Consider the following 21669-nt stretch of genomic DNA (forward strand, 5'->3'; position numbering starts at 1 on the left):
TAACATCAAATAGGATAAAATGTACTGTTATACCGAGTGCTGTCATGGAAATATGTTCCATCTTTGTCCCTTGTTTTTGACACAGAGCTCTTACAATCCAGAAACTAATGAGTGACAATGTCGGGGTGTGTTTTATTTTAATACTGCTAAGAATCAGGTTCTTAGATAGCTTCTTTCACGATTGGGATCAGATTCAGAAAAGACTAAGTCTTGATTAGAAGCTTGGAAACTTCAGGGGCCTCTCCCAACCTCCAAGGAGCTGGAAAGATTAGAGATCTTTGTAGAGATCAATAGTTTATTTAATTTAATTTTTTAAATGATAAGTTTAGGGAATATGGTTTGGCCATGTTGTCTCGCCCGCACGGCAAAGCCTGACAAGCTACTCATGACGTATTTTATATGCCAAACACAGCAACAAGTTTCACAATGTTACTGGGTCCACTTGAGCAAATTGATGAACAACAAGAGGACAGTGACAGTGACAGTGACAGGGACTATGGTTAAAGTAGCATTAAAGTTTGTGGCATTAAGGTGCAGAACCCATAACTCCTACCAAACTCCCACAGGTTTAATTACACCTACAACTAAAACCTCCATTTAAAAAACACAGACAGTGGCTGGAGCCTTAGCACAGAGGGTACGGAGTTTGCCTTTCTCACGGCTGAACCGGGTTCAATTCCCAGCATCCCATATGGTCCCCTGAGCACTGTCAGGAGTAATCCCTGAGCATCACCAGGTGTGACCCAAAAAGAAAAATAAATAAATAATGAAAAAAAATAAAAAACACAGACAAGACTTAGGAAAATTTCCCAATTAGTGAACATACTGTGAGGGTGATACAGCCAAAAAAGGGCATGGATGCACCATGTACTCTTTCCCTTCAAGCTTGCCACCTTGCTTTAAGCATTTCTTTCATTTTTTGTTTCTGACTTGTATTCTCTGTGCCTTCCTCCACATCCTCTGTGATTATAAACATAATATATGCAGCAATTAATTTTATGGAACTGTAGCACTATCCTCCTGTTGTTCATCGATTTGCTCAAGCGGGCCCAGTAACGTCTCCATTGTGAGACTTGTTGTTACTGTGTTTGGCATATCCAATACGTCATGGTCAGCTGAGTGGGCTGCATGAAAGGCAAACGCCCTACCCACTGTGCTATCGCCCCAGCCCTATGAAACTGTATTCATTGCAATAAGATGGTAAATGTTAGAACACTTTTGTAAGTTCTATGAGTCCTAGAAAATTATCCAACCTATGGAGGTGATTGTGGTCCCCCTAATTTGTACTTGATCAGTCAGAATTTTATAGAATTTCCCTGGAACATGAGACTAATTGCCTAAAAAATTATATATATATATGTATATATATGTTGGGGGTGCAGTTGGGAGGGTAAGGAGGTGGTAGTGCAATAGGAGTCACTGTCCTCCTGTCACTGTCCCACTGTCACTGTCCCACTGTCACTGTCCTTGATTTTCTCGAGTGGACCCAGTAACATCTCCATCATGAGACTTTGTTGTTACTGTGTTTGGCGTATCGAATACATCACAAGTAGCTTGCCAAGCTTTGCCGTGTGGACGAGATACTCTAGGTAGCTTGCCGGGCTCTCAGAGAGGGGCGGAGGAATCGAACCTGAATCGGCCATGTTGGCTGCGTGCAAGGCAAATGCCCTACCCACTGTGCTATTGCTCCAGCCCGCAATAGGAGTAAGATTTTAAATTTATGTGCTCTCTCATATTAGCTTCAGATGAGATAGATTTTGAATTGACTTGAATTGCTACACACTCCACTGGTATTTGATAATTGGATGAGCACCAGAGAAAATATTCCAGCGTTGTAAAACAAAATAAAACAAAATATTTAGAAATAGTATCACTAGACTCAATATAAAATGTGTTGAAGTTATTTGAATAACAGACACAAGAAAGCAACCCTGATAGCTTTAAAAATCATTTAAATGGAACTTTCAAGAGTAAAATTTATAATTACTAAAGAGAAAATATTGAATATATTAAGGAAAAATCTAGATGGAGTGATAGGAAAGATGAAAATACTGATCTGAGAAAATTTCATACAGAGAAAGAGAGAGAAAGAGAGAGAACAGAAGTAAAAAATACCTGTACTTGTATAGAGGATACAACGAGAGAAAACTTTCAGTTAAATATCTTAAATTGAAAAACTTTTGAGAATTAGGAACTAGAATAAAATAAGAAGAAATTAATGATAACTTTTCAAACTTTTAAAAGACATGGTTCCTTAGAATATGAAACAGAATGACTTCCAAGCAGGTTAAACAAATTTACACCTAAAGCATCTTAAAATGTTGAATATCAAAGATAGACTCTTAAAAGCACTAGAGATAAAAGAAGAGTATCTACAAAGAAATGAGATCTGGAGGCAGGGAATTGGCAGGAAGGATCCCATCCCAGTTCTGGCTTCTTCTTGGTTATTTGTCATTGAGATGACATCCTTGTCTCCAAGGATGACATTGAGATGACATTATTGTCTCCAGGATGTGGTACAGACCAAGAAAGGAAGAGCCATCTCCAGCCAATAACAATCTTGAAAGACATCACTAGCTTCCTTTGGTGACTACCTTGGGCTTCCAAAGGGTTTCTCCCTTCATTGCAAGTACTCTGAGGATTTGAACTCTTTGCTTCACTAACATAATAAAAATCTCTACTTGTAGGAGGGGCATAAAAGCCATTTTTAAGAATGTAAGAGAGACATTACAACATACTATGCTAAAAGACCACCTTTATATGATTGATCTCACCCTCCCAGACTTCTTCCAATGAACAAAAGTCCCAGTGAGAATCTCCTTATATTTTCACAGGCATCTCCAATCTCTTGGGATCACAAGAGCACAAGAATCTGTCCTCTGGCAATCTGACTTCTCAAAGCCTGACACAGGACCAACCTGAATTAAATCCCCTATACCACATAAGGTCCCTGAGCCCTGCCAAGGTGAACCCTGAGCCTCAGAACCAGGAGTAAGGCTTGAGCACAGCTGGGTGTGGCCCCAAATAAAAAGAAATTATATTTAGTGGTAAAACTTTATCTTTGTTTTAATGTTTGGAATGTGTGAATGTCTATTTTTATTTTATTTTATTTTATTTTTGGCTTTTTGGGTCAAACCCAGCGGTGCTCAGGGGTTACTCCTAGCTCAGCACTCAGGAATCACTCCTGGCAATGATCAGGGGACTATATGGGATGCCAGGGAGAGAACCTGGGTCTGCAGTGAGCAGGGCAAATGCCTTACCTACTGTACTATTGCTCCATTCCTACTTTTATTTTAACATTGTCTTGTGTTCCTAGTGAGAGTAGTAGAATAATAAAAAAAAATGAATGAATATATTTTCTGGAGTGGGATGAATTCTTAAATAAAACACAAAGCAACAAGTTATTATAATTTTAAAAATAGTATTAAAATTTGTTTTAGTTTATCAAAAGACTTTATATAAAAACAATTTTCTTACCCACGTTTCCAGAGTCAGGAATGGGTCCCTCCACCCATCTCCCTCACTTCTGCTTTTCTTGCAGTCACATCCACAAACAACCTCTGAGTGCCATTTAAGTGCATTAACGGCTATGATTCAGACTCACAAGTGAATCTCCGAAGAGAGTAGCGTGCTACAGAGATGCCTCCGGAACCCCAAATCACTATCCATTTAAAAAAAATAACTTCGGTACTAGCACACTATGAAAAAATTGATGCCACTGATATACCAAGAGTAGCACACCATATTCAATGGGTGTAAGGAGAAGACAACCAATCTTGATAATATATTAGCACACAAGACTCAAACTTTTACAACATGTAAATGAAATTTAATTTAGGTGCTTAATGGTTCCAAGATGAGATACAACAATTTTCACACACTTTTCCCTAAGGAAACCTTTTTGAACCATTTTTAGTCAATTATTCATAACAAGCAATACAAAATAAATTAGTTAGCATCTACTTTGGGGCAAACGTGGGTGGTGGTGGATAAATTCAAAATAATGGTGGTGGTAAGGTACAGTGTAGGTGGGGTTGGTATTAAAATATTGAGTGTAATCAATTATTGTGAATAACTCTTTAAAAATAAAATTTTAAAAATTAAAAAAATAAAAACAACTTTCTAATTGGGATGAGGAATCAATAATAAAACTTCTACGAAAACCAAATAAGCAAACTGTATGAACATGCATTCACTCTAAGTATATATAAATAGGAAAAGTACCGTTTTCATAAATCTAAAATATTTTGACAACAACGCTACAGTTTCTTTAAGAGAATATAGCTATATATAAACAAATGCCATCAAGATGATAATTCTGTTTGATTAGTCATCAGACACATTAAATAAAAAATTACTTTCACCAATTGGAAAATTTTTAAAGTCTAATACTTCCAGCTTAATGATATCTAAAGCAATAGGCACATGTTTGTATATTGCCATTTGAATGGTGAGACAGTAAAAACCCTGTAACAATTTGGCAATATTAAACAAGTTGAAGACGCTTATGCTTTATGACACAGAAATTAATTCTACTTCTTACTATATGCATCAGAGGATTGATATCCTGCATATATGCATAAGATTTTAAAAAGTCCTCATGCCACTCTTGCTTGTAATGAAAATTTCAAATGTTTAAATGCCCAACAGAATTAGATTCCATTAATAAAATTTGATAAAGAAGCCCCCTAAATGGTTTATTGTGTAAACATGGATGTATCTCATGCTATTGAATAAATAGTTTAAGGAATATGGAAATAGTAAAAAAAGCACTTAGATTTCAAAAGCATAGAGGACAATTCTATATAGAATTTTAAGGATACATCTATGTGTATTCTTAAAAGTACAGAGCAAAAACTCAAAGGTACGTGTGAAAATGTAAAATTGGAAAAAAATTCCATTTATAGTTAACACTGAAATGAATAAAAGACTTAGGATTAAACTTAACTGGGGAACTGAAATACACCCATTAGAAGTTATAAAATGTTATTAAAGGAAATCAAGATGATAAAAATAGATTAAAAGACATCTTGGGTTCATGGATCTCAAGACCCAATACTGTAGTTATTTATTTATTCTTATCTTTTTAAATTGGATCACCATGAATTGCAGTTACAGAGATATTTATGACTGAGTTTCAAGTTCACTAGTGTCCACTGCCCTCCAACAGTGTCCTCAATTTCCCTCCCATCCCCAGCTTGACTGAGGCAGGCATTTTTCCTTTCCACCATTATATTTCCTTCCCAACTATTCCTTTCTCACCTCTGTCTCAGTGGCATGCTTCCTAAATAAATAAGACTCAATACTGTTATGTCTGAGTCAGGACAAATGATTCAAGACAATTTTTTTAGGGGCCAAAATAATTGCGCAACTGGTTGGGTGTTTGCCTTACACAGGTCAACCCTGGTTTGATTCCTGGCACCCTGTATGGTGTCCTGAAACTGCCAGGAGGGACCTTGAGCATACAACCAGGAGTGAGCCCTCAGTAGACAAAGGTGTGGTCCCCAAACAGAACAAAGCAAAAAAAAAAATCACAAAACAACCCCAAGACAAATATACTCAAATAAGTTGTGTGAAGCTCTAATTTTAGCCGTGGGTTTAGGAGTAAACCCTGAACAATGCTGCACGTGGCCAAAAAAACAAACAAAAAAGTAAACAAAATCTGTCTTCTTGGGTAGCATCTTATTCTTGTCACTCCATTGGACCACAGCACATTTTATTTTCTTGAAAGATGCTGGTAAAAGATCATACTTTTCCACCTAATTTATCATTAGCCAGAACTATAAAAAATGAAACCCTGTCTATAGTCAGTGAGATTTCATAAGAAAACGTACTAATACCCTTGACCCTTGATCATAGAAATGAGAAGGAGAGGAAAGGAAAGCAAACGGGGCAGAAAAGGAAGGAGATAACAGGGGTAAGGGACAAGGACCCCAAGGACATGGAAGATGGAGAGGAGTGGTCTGTGCATATTTCTAAACTACAGTGCAGACAACACTGTGAGCATAAAATCCAAAACTGCAACCCTCAAACTTAAAGATGTGCCTGTGTACAAGGCAGGCTGGGGGGGATGGAAGGGAACCTGGGAAAAGTAGTGGAAGGTAATCAGAACTGGTGATGGGATTGATGTTGGAACATCGGATGCCTGAATTCAGCTGTGAAGAATTATGTAAATCACATGTGTTGATATTTAATTAAAAAGCAATCACCACTTGAGGCATGCACAATTAGAAAAAAGGGAAAACATACGAAGCAGGATATTTTATAGTTCCAGGTGGTCCAAGAGAGATGTAATCAGAAGATTAAGAGACAAAAGATGATGGAGAACAGAGGCAAGGTGTGGTAAGCCACTACTGCAAATGAATTGCTTCTCGAGAAGCATTTACTTTGATTAGACAGAACAGTACCAGAACAACACACCCACAGCGGGAAGATCAACATTATATTATGTTAAGAACAGAGATTTTAGAGCCATCTAATAGGGATTTCTTTACTTTGAGAGGGATCTCTGCTTTAATCAGAATTCTGTGGCATAAAGATGAAATGATTTATCATCTTGATAACCAACCTGGCTGTAACACTTTTACAATAACATTGGGGATATAAGTTCTTTAATTCTAATATCTTTTCCATGAGAGAGGGCTAGAAGAAAAAAGTAGGAGAAAATAGTCTGATCTTAAAAACTCTTGATCATGATAAAATTAAAATATCTTTAAGCTGAAAGAATAAGGTGAAAAACTTTAATGGCACATTTTAGAGAGTATAAAATGTATTATCTTTGCTGATAAATAATGACTGAGCAAGGACAAGCTTTTACATTTCAATGAAAAGCAATTTTTAAAGGTCTATTTTAAAACAATATTTTATTTCTCTGAACATATATATTTACTCTTGGGAGTTAGATTGCATTGGGAAGACAAAATATGACTCTACCCACCTAAGTGTTAAAGTAATTGATATCTGATCCAGAAAACTTCTCTATTAAAAATTACTAAGCACAGATATATTACTGAATATTTATTTATTTAGCAAATAAATCTTGATATTTTCATCAAGAGGAGACAGGATATGCTTATTGTATTACTTTATTATTATTAAAATACAACCATGCAAGAATAAGAACTACACAAATTGCATTATTTCATTGGAATATATGAATAAAGATCTCAGACAAAATCTTCATAAATGAAAACATAATAATTCCAGGGCTGGTGAATTATTATTTGTTTTATATACCCTGACTACTCTGCATGAATCAAACTGGATTTTTCCTTAAACAAGAAAAATGAATAGTTATGCTACTCAAAATTCAGTAATTGTTTTTTCTCCATAAAACAGCACAGTACGGTTCTATTTTGCAGTGATTTTAAGATTTTGGTGGGTCTTATCCTACCCCTCCCAAATGGCAAAGAGTATCCCATGAGCTCCCGAGAATATAAAAGTATGGTTGTTTCACAAAACAGATAAGAATTTTAACGCTCCATCAGTGTCGTAGAAGTTATAGGAACAACATGGTCTATGTGACTATTACTGAGGTTGAGTGAATTTTTCTCAAAATGAACCACTTAGTTGTTTCTTCAATTAAAAAATTAAACACCTATGGACCTGTGTGCATTAAAATTTATTTTGGGGGGGGGGGCTGGAGAAGTAGCACGGTGGCTAGGGCGTTTGCCGTGCACTTGGCCGACTTGGGTTTGATTTCCCGCATCCCATATGGTCCTCTGAGCACCGCCAGGGGTAATTCCTGAGTGCAGAGCCAGGAGTAATCCCTATGCATTGCCAGGGGTGACCTAAAAAGAAAAAATATTATTTTCTTGGGGACACACCAGAAACACTCAGGAGTTACTCCTGGTTCTGCACTCAAGAATTATTCCTGAAAGTGCTCAGTGGACCAGACGAGATGCCGAGGAGTGAACCTAGCTCGGCTGTATGCAAGGCAAAAGCCTTACCTGCTATACTGTTGCTATGGCCCCTCAAAATAATCTTTGCTATAATTTCTCCCCTTGCTTCTGCTTTACTGTGGAAATCCCTGAGCAGGGTGGGTGTGGCTTGGGGGCTGGCTGGAGGAGTACACTGGGGAATGTCTACTGTGAATACTTTTCCTGCTCATCACCACCACCTCTACCAGCATTAGCTGGACTCATGGCATTGACATGGTATCAAGAAAAAAATAAACTCAGCACTATTCCGAGTTGGTAAAGGTGACCTGGAATTTGGGCAGAATTTCTGAGTTGAAGGCTCATATGCCAGCTCCTGCTGGGAGAATTAGATGTGTTCATCTCCAAGTTTTAATGATAATAACTTCTTCTCTAGCAAAATCTTGATAGGTTCACTCCTCATCCAAGATCTTCAAGGTACATATTTTTTAATGACCTTCATTTGTTCATTATTTTACTCAAAATTTTTTTGAGGGGGTATGCTGAGGATCAAACCCAGGACTTAAATTGTTACATATAACTTCAATTTCTCTTGTAATAAAAACTACATTATTGGGTTCTCTCTTCAGCATCTCTTCTGAAAGTTATTTGAGAGTATTTTCAAACACCTGTGCACGAGAGCAGCCACCGTGAGAAAAGTACATGAGATAAAAGAGAATGTGCACAAACTCCTGAGTATTTCTGAGTATGGAGTCTATCGCACATAAAGGGGTTTATTCAGTTGTTGAATTAGCATGAATCTATTGTGGCCACTGTGGACAGAACAGGAAGATACCTCCGTATTATGTAAGGCAACTCAGTTTAGTAGGGTCAAGGCACCTAGTTTGACAAGATGAGTAGTTGTAAGCAAGGTATTTTTTTCTGTTCTTGTGGGCATGAAGTAGGTGACCTTTCAAATGATCATTCAAAGTGTTGACGCTTTTACTTATCTTACAGCTTTTTTAGTTTCATTGTCTCAACTTGTGGTCATAGAAATAGAGCTCTGCAGGGTTCTAAGAGCCAGTTTTGACAGTGGTGTATATTATTTCTGCTCAAAGTCCATTGGCCATTTCTTAGTCCTTAAGACTTGCCTATCTGGAAGGGATTCTGGGAATATATATTCTAATTATAGGCCTGAGAGGAAAGTAAAATCATTTTGTAAATAACTAGAAATAACTAGCCTGCCTCTGTCACATTCAGTGGCAACTCTTCTATATCTCTAACAATCATTGTATTGTTTGCTTTTTCCTCCATCATTTTTATTCTTATGCATTTTGGGCCACACCCTGTTGTACCTGGTAGTGATCAGATCTGATGGGAACCAGGTGGGGTGTCAGGAGTAGAACCTGGTTGGCCATATGCAATGCAAGTGACTTATCCTTGATACAATTCCTCCTCCATCATTTGTTTATTTGTTTGTTTTATGTTGGGGGCCACATCTAGCAATGCTCAGGGATTACTCCTGGATCTACATTTATGAATCATTCCTGGCTGCCTTTGGGGGCGGCAGTGGGGAGGAGTTAAAGGAGAGGCTGGAGAATGGAACCCAGGCTGAATGCATTCAGGACAAGTGCCCATCCTGCTGAATATCACTAGGGCTCCTCTACCATTCGTTTAATGAAAGCCAGTCTTACTTTCCACAGTGAGTACTTAGGGTTTTTTGTTTGTTTGTTTGTTTCTTTCTTTCTTTTTAAATTTTGGATCATACCTGGTAGTGCTCCAGGATCCATGTTTAGAATTACTCCTTGTGGTATTCTAGGGGCACATGTATTGCCAGCGATGAAACCTGAATTATCTCTGCACAAATCAAATACCTTAACCCCAGTGATATCTATCCATCTAAACAATACTTAGGTTTCCATTGAAAATATTCTCTAGGAGGGAGAGAAAAATTCGAATCAATTATCTACCCTGAGATCAAATGCTCTCTTAGGAAAATGCATATTATTATTGTTGTTGATTTTTTGGGGGAAGGCGTTACACCATAATGCGTTCAGGGTTTACTCTTGAGTACACTCAGGTGTCACTCTCAGTGGTGCTTGAGAATGATATGTAGTGTTGAAGAGCAAAACAACTGATGAATTCTTCCAAACCTTTAAAGAGGACCTACTCCCAATCCTGTTCAAGTTTTTCCAGGAAATTGAATAAACAGAAACACTTCCAGTTTCTATAAGGCAAATATCACTGGCAAATGTCACTTTTGGTAACAAAAGAAGAGACACCACACACAAAAAAAGAATTTTAGCTAAGCATCCATGATGAAAGCAGACTCAAAGATCCTCAATAAAATATTAGCAAATAGAATCCAACAACTCATCAAAAAGATCATAAACCATGGCCAAGTAAGATTCATCTCAGGGATGCAAGGATAGTTTAACACTAGCAAGTCAATCAACATAATACATCATATCAATAACCATATTGATCAATAACCATATTGATATGGTTAAGACAAAAACATATTGATGCAGAGAAAGTATTTGACAATATTCAGCACTCATTTATGATAAAATTTAAGAAAAAAGGAGATGAAGGAATTTTCTTCGGTATAGTCAAAGACACAAGCCCATAGCAAGCATTATTCTCAATGTAAAAAAAACTAAAAGCCTTCCCTATAAGATCAGAGACAAGACTAGGTTCCCCACTCTAACCACATCTATTCAATATAGTGCTGGAACTACTTGCCATAGCAGTTAGGCAGAAAAAAATGTTAAGGGCATCCAGATAGGAAAGGATAAAGTCAAACTATCGCTAATTGCAGATGACATGATACTAAGAAAATCCTCAAGACTGCACCTAGAAACAATAGGTTTGTGTAGTAAAGTGGCAAGTTTCAAAATCAATACGCAAAAGTTCATGGCTTTCCCACATACATAAATGAAAGAGAAGAGCACAATAAAAGAAAAACAATCTGGTTCACAACTGCGCCTCAGAAAATCAAATACCTCAAAATCAGCTTAATTAAGGGGATAAAGACCTGCACAAAGAAAAATAAAAAACACTATTTCAGGAAATAAAAGAGGACATGAGGGAATGGAGACACATTTCCTCATCAAAGATAAGAAGGATTAACATTGTCAAAACAGCAATACTCCCCAAAGCACTGTAAAGATTCAATGCAGTCCTTATAAGGATACCCATGACATTTTTCAAAGAAATAGACAAAACACTCCTGAAATTTATCTGGAACAATAACCCCCCACGAATAGTTAAAGCAATCCTTGGGAGAAATAAGATGGAAGGCCTCACCTTCCCCAACTTAAAACTGCACTACAAAGTGGTAGTAATTAAAACAGTATGGTATTGGAAGAAAGGCAGACCCTCAGACCAATGGAATTGAGTTGAATACATTGACACAGACCCTCAAGTATATGATCGCTTAGTCTTTGACAAAGAAGTAAAAAATGTGAAGTGTAGCAAGAAAAGCTTGTTCAACAAATGGTTCTGGGAAAACTGGACAGACAGCTACATGCAAAAAAATGAACTCAGACCTCTGTCTAACGCTAGGCACAAAAGTCAGATCAAAATGGATTGAAGATCTAAATATCAGACCTGAATCCATAAAGTACATGAGGGGAAGCATAGGCAGAGTCCTACATGACATTGAAGCTAAAGGCATCTTTAAAGATGAAGCATGCCTGACCTAGCAAGTGGAAGCAAAGATAAACAAATTGGACAATATTAAGGTAAGAAGCTTCTGCCCCTCAAATGATATGGTGACCAAGATAGAGACATCCCAATGATGGAAAAAAATTGACCCAATACTCATCAGATAAAAGGTTAATCACGGTCCTCCCTTTGTTCATTGATTTGCTAGAGCAGGCCCAGTAACGTCTCTATCATGAGACTTGTTGTTAATGTGTTTGGCATATTGAGTACATCATGGGTAGCTTGCCAGGCTCTGCCGTGCGGGCGAGATACTCTCGGTAGCTTGCCGGGCTCTCCAAGAGGGGCAGAGGAATCGAACTCGAGTTGGCCATGTTGGCTGTGTGCAAGGCAAACACCCTACCGCTGTGCTATCACTCCAGCCCAAAAGGTTAATATCCAAGATATATAAGACACTGGTAGAACTTTATAAGGAAAAAACCTTCAACCAATCAAAAAATGGGGAGGTGAACAGAAAATTTTTCAAAGAAGAAGTAAAAATGGCGGTCGGTGAGGTGATGGAAGGAACCTGGGGACACTGGTGTAGGAAATGTACACTGGTGAAGGGATCAGTGTTAGAATATTGTGTGACTGAAATCTAATCATAAACAGCTTTATAAGGGTCTATCTCACGGTGATTCAACATAAATATTTAAAAAATGAAATACAAGTGGCCAAAAAGCATATGAAAAAAGTTCTGCATTGATAATCATCAGTGAGATGCAGATCAAGTCAATGAGATATCACCTTACACCACAGATATTGGCACACATCAAAAAGAATAAGAAAAACCAGTGCTGGTGTGAATGCGGGGTGAAAGAGACTCTCATTCTCTGATGGTGAGAATGCCCTCTGATCCAGTCTTTTTGGAAAACAATATGGGTATTCCTCAAAAAACTTGAAATTGAGTTTCTGTGTGACTCAGCAATACAACTTCTGGGAATATGCCTGGGCAAGCAAAAACACACAGCAGAAATGATACATGCATTTGTATGTTCATTGTAGCACTATTCACAATCTCCAGAATCTGGAACCAACATGAGAGTGCCTGAGAAAACATGACTGGTTAAAGAAACTATGGTATATTTACAGAATGGACTATTATACAGCTATTAGAAAAATGATGTCATGAAATTCACTTATAAATGGATGGACATAGTATCATCCTGAGTGAAGTAAGTCAGAAGAAGAAGAACGAGAAGAACAGGCAAAGAATTATTGCACTCGTTTGTGAGATATACAATAAAACAACAACAAACAACATAGTAACATAGTATGAGACAAACATCCAAGCATAGTACAAAAAAGGGCCAGGACAAATGATCAAGGTTTGGAAGTCTGCCTCAAGGGTTAGGGGAGAGGGAAGTTGGAACAGAGAAGGGAAAATTATGACAATGATGGTTGGAAGGAATCACTCTGGGAAATGCGTGCTGAAAGTGGGTAAAGGAACAAACATAATGGCCTCTCAGTATTTGTATTTCAAACCATAATGCTTAAAAGAAGAGAGAGGGAGGAAGGGAGAGAGAGATAGAGAGAGAGAGAAGTGCCTGCCATAGATGTAGGCTGGGGTGGGGGCAGGAAGATTATGGGAGATATTGGTGGTGAGAAATATACACTGGTGGAGAGATGGGTGGTGGATGGATGGGTTGTGTTGGAACATCATATGACTGAAATCCAATTATGAAATCTTTGAAACTGTATCTCATGGTGATTCAATTTAAAAATAAATTAAAAAGATCATACACCATGACCAAGTGTGTTTCATCTCGGGGATGCAAGGATGGTTTAACATTCAGAAATCAGTCAACATAATCCATCATATCAACCAAAGAAAAGATAAAAACCATAGGATCATATCAATAGATACAGAGAAAGCATTCAACAAGTTCCAGTACCCGTTTATGATGAAAACCCTCGCCAAAATAGGTGCAGAGAAAGCATTCAACAAGATCCAGCACCCGTATATGATGAAAACCCTCGCCAAAATGGGTACAGAAGGGACTTTTCTCAATATCGTTAAAGCCATCTACCGCAAGCCTACAGCAAGTATCATCCTCAATGGGGAAAAACTGAGAGCCTTCCCTCTAAGATAAGGGACGAGACAAGGATGCCCACTATCTCCACTGCTCTTTAATAGTACTGGAAGTACTTGCAATAGCGATTAGACAAGAAAAAGATATTAAGGGCATTCAGGTAGGAAAGGAAGAAATCAAGCTCTCACTATTCACAGATGATATGATACTAAGAGATCTCTAAAACCTCTACCAGGAAACTCCTAGAATGAATAGACTTGTATAGTAAAGTTTCAGGCTATAAAATCAATACCCAAAAGTCCATGGCTTTCCTATATGCAAACAATGAGAGAGAAGAAAGTGACATAAAAAAAAGCCATTCACAATTGTGCCCCAGAAAATCAAGTACCTAGGACTCAACTTAATTTAAGGGAGTAAAGAACCTGTACAAAGAAAACTACAAAATGCTACTTCAGGAAATAAAAGAGAACATAAGGAAATGGAAAGACATCTACTGCTCATGGATCAGGAGAATTAACATTGTCAAAATGGCAATATTCCCCAAAGCAATGTACAAATTCAATGCAATCCCTATAACGATACCCATGACATTCTTCAAAGAAATGGAGCAAACACTCCTAAAATTCATATGGAACAATAAGCATCCACGGATAGCTAAAGTAATTCGTGGGAAAAAGAAAATGTGAGGAATAAAGCTCCCCAACCTCGAAATCTACTACAAAGCAGTAATAATTAAAAACAGCATGGTACTGGAACAATGAAAGAGCCTCAGACCAATGGAACAGGGTTGGATATACCGACACGTCCCCCCAAACATATGATCATCTAGTTTTTGATAACGGAGCAAGAAATGTGAAGTGGAACAAGGAAATCCACCTTATCAAATGGTGCTGGCAAAACTGGACAGCTACATGCAAAGAAATGGGCTCAGATCTCTACCTAACACCATGAACAAAAGTAAGATTAAAATGGATTAAAAACCTCAACATCAGACTGGAATCCATAAGGTACATTGAAGACAAGGTTGTCAAAACCCTACATGACACTGTAGCTAATGGTATCTTCAAAGGTGTCATGCCACTGGCCAAGCAAGTGAAAACAGAGATTGACTAATGGGACTATCTTAAACTAAGAAGTTTCTGCACCTGAAAAGAAATAGTGACCAAAATACAAAGACAGTCTACAGAATGGGAAAGGATATTCACCCAATACCCATCCGACAAGGGATTGATATCAAGGATATACAAAGCACTGGTTGAATTCTACAAGGAGAAATCATCCAACCTCATAAAAAAAATGGGGCAACAAAATGAACAGAAACTCTCTCAAAGAAGAAATTCGATGGCAAAAAGGCACATGAGAAAATGCTCTACAACACTAATGATCAGGGAGATGTAGATCAAAACAACAATGAGATATCATCTCACACCACAGAGACTGGCCCACATACAAAAGAAATAAAACAATCGGTGTTGGCGTGGAAGTGGTGAGAAAGGTACCCTCCTTCACTGCTTCTGGGAATGCCAACTGGTTCAGCCCGTTTGGAAAACAGTATGGACGATTCTCAAAAAATTAGAAATTGAGCTCCTATTTGACCCAGCAATACCACTCCTGGGAATATATCCTGGAGAGGCAAAAACGTACAGTCATAATGACATCTTCACTTGTATGTTCATTGCTGCAATGTTCACAATAGCCAAAATTTGGAAAAAGCCTGAGTGCCCAAGAACAGATGACTGGTTAAAGAAACTTTGGTACATCTACATAAAGGAATACTATGCAGCTGTTAGAAAAGATAAAGTAATGAAGTTTACATACAAGTGGTTCTACTTGGAAAATATCATGCTAAGTGAAATGAGCCAGAAACAGAAGGATACGCATATAAAGACTGCACTCATCTGGGGAATATAAAGTAACAGAATGGGAGTCGAACACCCAAGAATACTTGAGATAAGTGCCAGGAGGTCTGCTCCTTGGTTGCAAGCTGGCAGCACATGCTGGAGGGAAAGACAGCTCAGACAGAGAAGGAAACACCAAGGAAAGGATGTTTTGAGAACTCGCTGGGGATGTGAGATGCGTGCTGAAAGGTAAACTACAAACCGAAAACTATGGCTACTCAATACCTATATTGCAAACTACAGCACCTTAAAGAAAAGAGTGAGCAAAAGGGAATTCCCTGCAGAGGCGCAGTGGGGTGGTGGGGGATGGGTTGGGGGGTGGAAGGGCTACTGGGATCATTGGTGGTGGTAGAGAGTGGGCACTGGTGGTGGGATCAGTTCTTGATCATTGTATAACTGAAACTCAAGCAGGAAAGTATGCTAGTCTACAACTATACCTCATGGTGTTTCACTAATAAAAAATAAAAATTTATATTTAAAAATGTTTAAAAAATGACGAACAAACCTGTCAGATGAGTGCAAGTACTACCCCACCAGCCCCCAGGGGAAGCTATATTCTGTCATTATCTAAAATATTATTTGCAATATGTATTGTCAATATCTGTTTGATAGGTAAGTATGTGCAAACCACCTAGTACCACTTAGTACTACTTGTCTGTATTCTGAGGATTGTGGGATTACAGAACATGCAGAAAGAAAGAAGAGAAACAGTAGTGTAACATAGCCACTTGAAAAGACGTTTGAAAATGACTCAGAATCCAATGGAGAAGAGATTTATAGAGTAAGATTCAGAAGGTGATGGGGATCGCAAGCCAGCATTCTGTGAGGATGAGGTAATCTTAGAGAATGGCTCAAGGTTAGGTCGATTTGTATGGTGGTGATGACATTTTTGTATGGTGGGATGAAGCATTTATATGAGAAAGCATCCTTAGGATGAGCAACTGTCACATTAATAAGCCCATAACATCCCTCAATTTGTATTTGAACTTAATTTGTATTTGTACTAGCACTTTTATCAGCACCAGTATGAGCATAAGTCTTACTTCACAAGAAGAAGCTAAACTTCAATGAATATGGGATATCCTTCCGCTCCATGAATGTTGAAACCAGACCAGGGTAAAGGCAGAGGCAGAAAGTTAAGGAATTGTATTAACAGAGAGTAAATTTAGTAATTATTGGAAATGGTGCCAAGGAGTCCCCTGAAATAGGACACCCCCCATTTTTTGGCTCTGGATAAGACAACAATGTTTTACCTACAGGTAGGTAAAATAAAAAGTTCCATGTTTGTACATACATGTTGTGTGATTATCTGGTCACACCTGCTTCCTACTATTTTTTGAAAAAAGTAACTGAATGCATTATTGGCAGAGGTAATTTCTGAAATTCTATCTTGAAGAGAGATAAGTGGTTTGGGGGAAGTACCAATTTCTCTGCCCCATATTTGTGTGACTCACTTTTTTAATCTATTATTTTTGGATACTGATAAATGTGCTAATCATCACTACTCTGCACTTCCTATGAGAGATATTCAGAAGACAAAGATAATGTTTGGCCTCCTCCTTTCAGTGCTTTGTACCCTGCTCACCTTGGCATTTTCTGGAGGAAAAAAATTTGTCCTTAGCAATGTGCACATACAGTTAGTAACAGTAGTTTCTTCATCTTCCAGCAACGATGCTGAGAAATACCCTTCTATCATTTACAACAGAGACAAGCAATGTCTTGATGCAATAATCCTGTTAATCTAAAGCACAGGTTCCAGACAGCAGAGAACCTATCTGGTCCCAAGAAAATTAAAAATTCTAGACTATCATCAATGCATCTCCCTTTCTCTCTGGAAGCTGTATCTTTCATCACTAGGTTCTCATATAGCACTGTCATACTCAAACAATTAGTAATTATAAAATACTAGAAATAATCACTAGTAACTTATAATTATCTTCTCTTCCAAAGTATAAGATCCTTTAGCAAGAATTGCCTTGCCAACAGATCATAATTCATCTTGATAACAAGTTTGATGGAGTTACATGAAACATGAATCTGACTCATTAATGTTATTATTGTTTCTAAACTCTTAATAGCAATAGTGCTTCCTAAGTATTAATTAATCTTCATAGCATTTTTTGTAAAGGTTAAATATAACTAAACTCATTCTACCAGTAGAAGAATTAGCAAGAGGATCTGCTCAATGAATTTCTCATTACCAATGAATCTGAGAGAAGAAATGAAAATAGCTGAATTTTATTTTCATGACACTAGGTATAAATGATTTTTGGGTGCTATTAATTTCATATAAGCCCTTAAATATGCATGATAAAAAGATATGCACTTTATAACAATATAAAATATGATTTCTGATTTATTTTCCTTATAAAATACTCAATACAAAAATAAGGATCAAAGGACATTGAAGCATAAAGTCTTTGTGAATTCTTTTTTCTCATCTGTTTCCTATTGAATTTCTCTTTCAAATTCTAACTCTTTAAAAGTCACTGTTCAATAATCACCAGTTATGTTTATCATTTTTTTCTCTGAAAAAATTGTGAAGAAAAGACTATAAAGTTCCTAACCTGAATGCTTTTGTCTTACCCCTGGTAATGATGTAGGCTCAAATACAAAACCAGTTGCCATGGATTTGCCACGAATTTCTAAAAAAAAATTTACTTTCTCTGGTTGTTATTTTATTGCTTCCAAGTGAAAAGCATCTATTTACTTTATGAGTTAATAAATAATGAAGGAAAATAAATACATAGCCTAATACCTTAAAAGTGTTCTGTAAAGGAATACATTATTAATCACATAAATCTTTGGTTTATCTCAAGTTCTGAAGAAAGAAATCAAGGATTGGTGGATTGATATTAAGTATGCACATTTAGAAATTTTGTTAATGTTGCAACAGTAAATTTTGAACGGCAATGTAGTATGAGGAACTCCCTCCCCCTTTTTCTTTGCTGTTGTTCTTTGCTTTTTGTTTCACACTCACCTGTGCTTAGGGCTTACTCCTAGATCTGTTTCCTGGTCATTCCTGGCAGGACTCAGGACACCGGGAGCAATATCAGGGGTAGAACTTGAATTGGCTGCAACCAGGCAAGCAGCCATCCAACTGCACTTTCTCTCTGGCCCTGGAAATATTCTTTATTCGGAATAACAGTTGGTATATAGTAAATGGCTAAAGAACATTTTGGGGGGCTGGAGAGATAGCACAGCGGGTAGGGCGTTTGCCTTGCACGCGGCCAACCCGGGTTTGATTCCCAGCATCCCATATGGTCCCCTGAGCACCACCAGGAGTAACTCCTGAATGCAGAGCCAGGAATAACCCCTGTGCATCGCCAGGTGTGACCCAAAAAAGCAAAAAAAAAAAAAAAAAAGAAAAAGAAAAAGAACATTTTTGAATGTTGAGTAAGAGAGCAAGTGGCATCCTAAAACAAAAAGATGATGCCAGTGTTGTACTTTCTTTGTACAGGGGCTGCTCAGATCTCATTTGGATAGCAGTGATCTAAGTAAGAACTAAGGGAAAGGGCTTCAGGGGTTAGGCAGATTCAGGAAGGAAATTAGAAATATCAGGCACTGACAAAAAAAAAATCCAATTTTCAGAAAATACTATCATCATTTTATTTGTTGATTACAGACTTGAAGAAATATAGCATTTTATTATAGGCTCTTCTTTTTAAATTAAAACCAAACAAAAAGATTTTCTAGACTTTACTCCCACCTCTTAAAATATAGAAACATGAAGACACAAGAAATACTGTATTCTACTTATCTAGGGTTATTTTTACTTAAAACCATAAAATATCTTCCCGTTTTAACGGATTAAATTTGATAACATATTTGTTGTTTGTCTAAACAAATAAGAAGTGAATAGCCAGAAATGACTTATTTGTCCCGATTGTTTATTTCTGCAGTGCTTAGAATCAAACACAGGGCCTCACACATGCAAGGCAAGTCTTGCATTACTTAGTAATTACTATTACGGCTGAGCTATATCCCCAGTCCCTGCACTTGTTTCCATGGAATTAAAATTACAGCTAATAATACGAAGATAATGAGTCTTACCAGTGTAGATATATTCCACATATGCAGGATGGGTTTTTGTGAAAACTTCTTTTACTTTTTCTATTTTATCTTCTCTGATTTTTGTTGCAAAAGGTGTGTACATGACTGAAAAAGATTCTGCTCTTGTGATAGCTTCTTCAATCATGGCCTGAGAAGAAGCAAACAACCCATTTGGCATCAGGAAGAATATATAACTTTTTAAGAACGTAAAAATATAATTACCTTTATGGATGATTTAAAAATCTATATACTGTGCTGCAAAGATAAGGTATTTTTTGTCTTGAATATTCATAAGAATGAAATTTTAATTAGTTCTGGAAATACTATTTCATATTAAGAAAACCAATTAAATGAAAAGTTTGTAAATAGACACTTCTAAACTGAGTTTGCTTTAAGATAAAAATAAAAATTCTAAGGTGTCATTTTTTACTTGATTTAAAAAATCATATTCTTAAGTCTAACATAATTACCTTGCAAATAGACACTGATGAGCAATTTATACTTAACAATGAATTTAAATATCTAGATTTAAGTATTTTTCTATAAATAGCACAAGTTAGACAAACTGGCTTTTTTCTTCTTCTAATATTTAGAAAAGTCTTTAGGAAAATGAAAAATCTTCCTTAACTTCCTTTAGCAAAAATTCCCTTCTTTCCAGATCAGAAAAGACACAGGAGATGGATTTAGCTATTTAAGAATTCCTTTAAGTCATCTTTGCTCATGCAATATTCTTGATCAAGTCCTGCCGTCACCCCAAGCTTCCTGTTTTAACTAGGTCCATTACTATTTGTAACAGAACTAAAAGAAAGTTATGTGAAGTTTTAAAAGGAATTTATTTCTTTCCTACAACTTTACCTTCTAATGAGGCTTGAACATTGAATAAAAAGTGGAAGTGTCTATAAGTTATCTCATTTTTCTGAAAATAGCATAAAAGCATATTATAAAAATTCTATTTATTTATAGGAATCATTTTCTTCCTGACAACTGAAAGTGCCAACAGCCAAGAAGAAAAAATATAATAGGTTTGAACTTTCCAACAAAGAAAACACTTAACTAACAGCAATTTCTACTATTACTGACATAGTATTTAATAAACAAGATTCCTAGTGATCTAAAAGCTTTGAGTTGACTTTAAATTAAAAGGCTTAGCTTCTTCATTGTCTATTTCTTTTGTCAGTAACTTCAAACGGTTTCAAGGATCATTTATGTGTGTGCAAAGAACTTTGTGAGGCTAGAGAGACAGCTCAGAGGACAGGAACATACCCTTTGCATGCTAAAGGCCATGAACAATCATCATCATCCAAGCACTGGTGGGAGTGATCCTGGACTCTGAAGCTGGATCGATCTATCATCTATCTATCTATCTATCTATCTATCTATCTATCTATCTATCTCTCTCTCTCTCTCTCTCTCTCTCTCTCTCTCTCTCTCTCTATCTATCTATCTAAGTATCTATCTATTCTGAGAACCACCAGGTGTCCCCCAACACCAAATATACTAAACCTTGGTTGTAGGCTTGGACTAAAACGATGAGAATTTTCTATCTTTCATTTTAAGTTTGTCGTGGAGCAAATGTCTAAAGAAAGTTTGGCAAATTTCTGAATTGGCAAATTAAAGACTTGAAATAGCTCACAACACTGTCCGTTCCAGGCTCAGGAAACTGAAAGGAGGAAATAAGTTGCAATATTGCCAAACACAGAGCTAGCACTTGGAGGTAGAGATGGGCCGTGAGGGTGCAGTCCCTCAGTGTGCTGAGAGACGGATGCCAATGCTGGGAGGCTAACAAGTGACGGATTCAGTCAGAGCTCTGGAACTCATGGATGTGGCTAACATCTCAAACAAGGTATTTAGGTATCTGGTTCTTCTGGTACTTCCTGCCAAAAACTGAAGATTTTTTTTTTGTATGTAGCAGGAGAAATAATTTCTCTAGCTTAAAAAAATTTTAATAAAAGAGAAATAATTTCTTTAGCTTAGTGGTTTCATATGGTCACTACTGGGATAGTTTATCTAGACCAAGCATGTCAATGCCTCCCTTGGCTACCTCTAGAAGCACACAGTGTAGAGGAAGCTGTGTTAGACTTCAATCCTAAGGCAGTGATCCTACATCACTGTCTTAGATAAGCT

The 21669-nt window shown here is 37.1% G+C and overlaps 1 protein-coding gene across 1 annotated transcript in view; it reads right to left on the reverse strand.

Moving 5' to 3' along the window:
* The window catches only part of SPATA16 (spermatogenesis associated 16), a 349005-nt gene that overhangs the window by 86797 nt on the left and 240539 nt on the right, over window positions 1-21669 (reverse strand). The window contains exon 5 of the mRNA XM_056110646.1: window positions 19546-19693. Within this exon, the coding sequence (XP_055966621.1) occupies window positions 19546-19693 (148 nt within the window). The remainder of the gene's footprint in view (window positions 1-19545; window positions 19694-21669) is intronic.

This window comes from Sorex fumeus, unplaced genomic scaffold (assembly GCF_029834395.1).
Source record: "Sorex fumeus unplaced genomic scaffold, SorFum_2.1 ptg000010l, whole genome shotgun sequence".
Taxonomy (NCBI): domain Eukaryota; kingdom Metazoa; phylum Chordata; class Mammalia; order Eulipotyphla; family Soricidae; genus Sorex; species Sorex fumeus.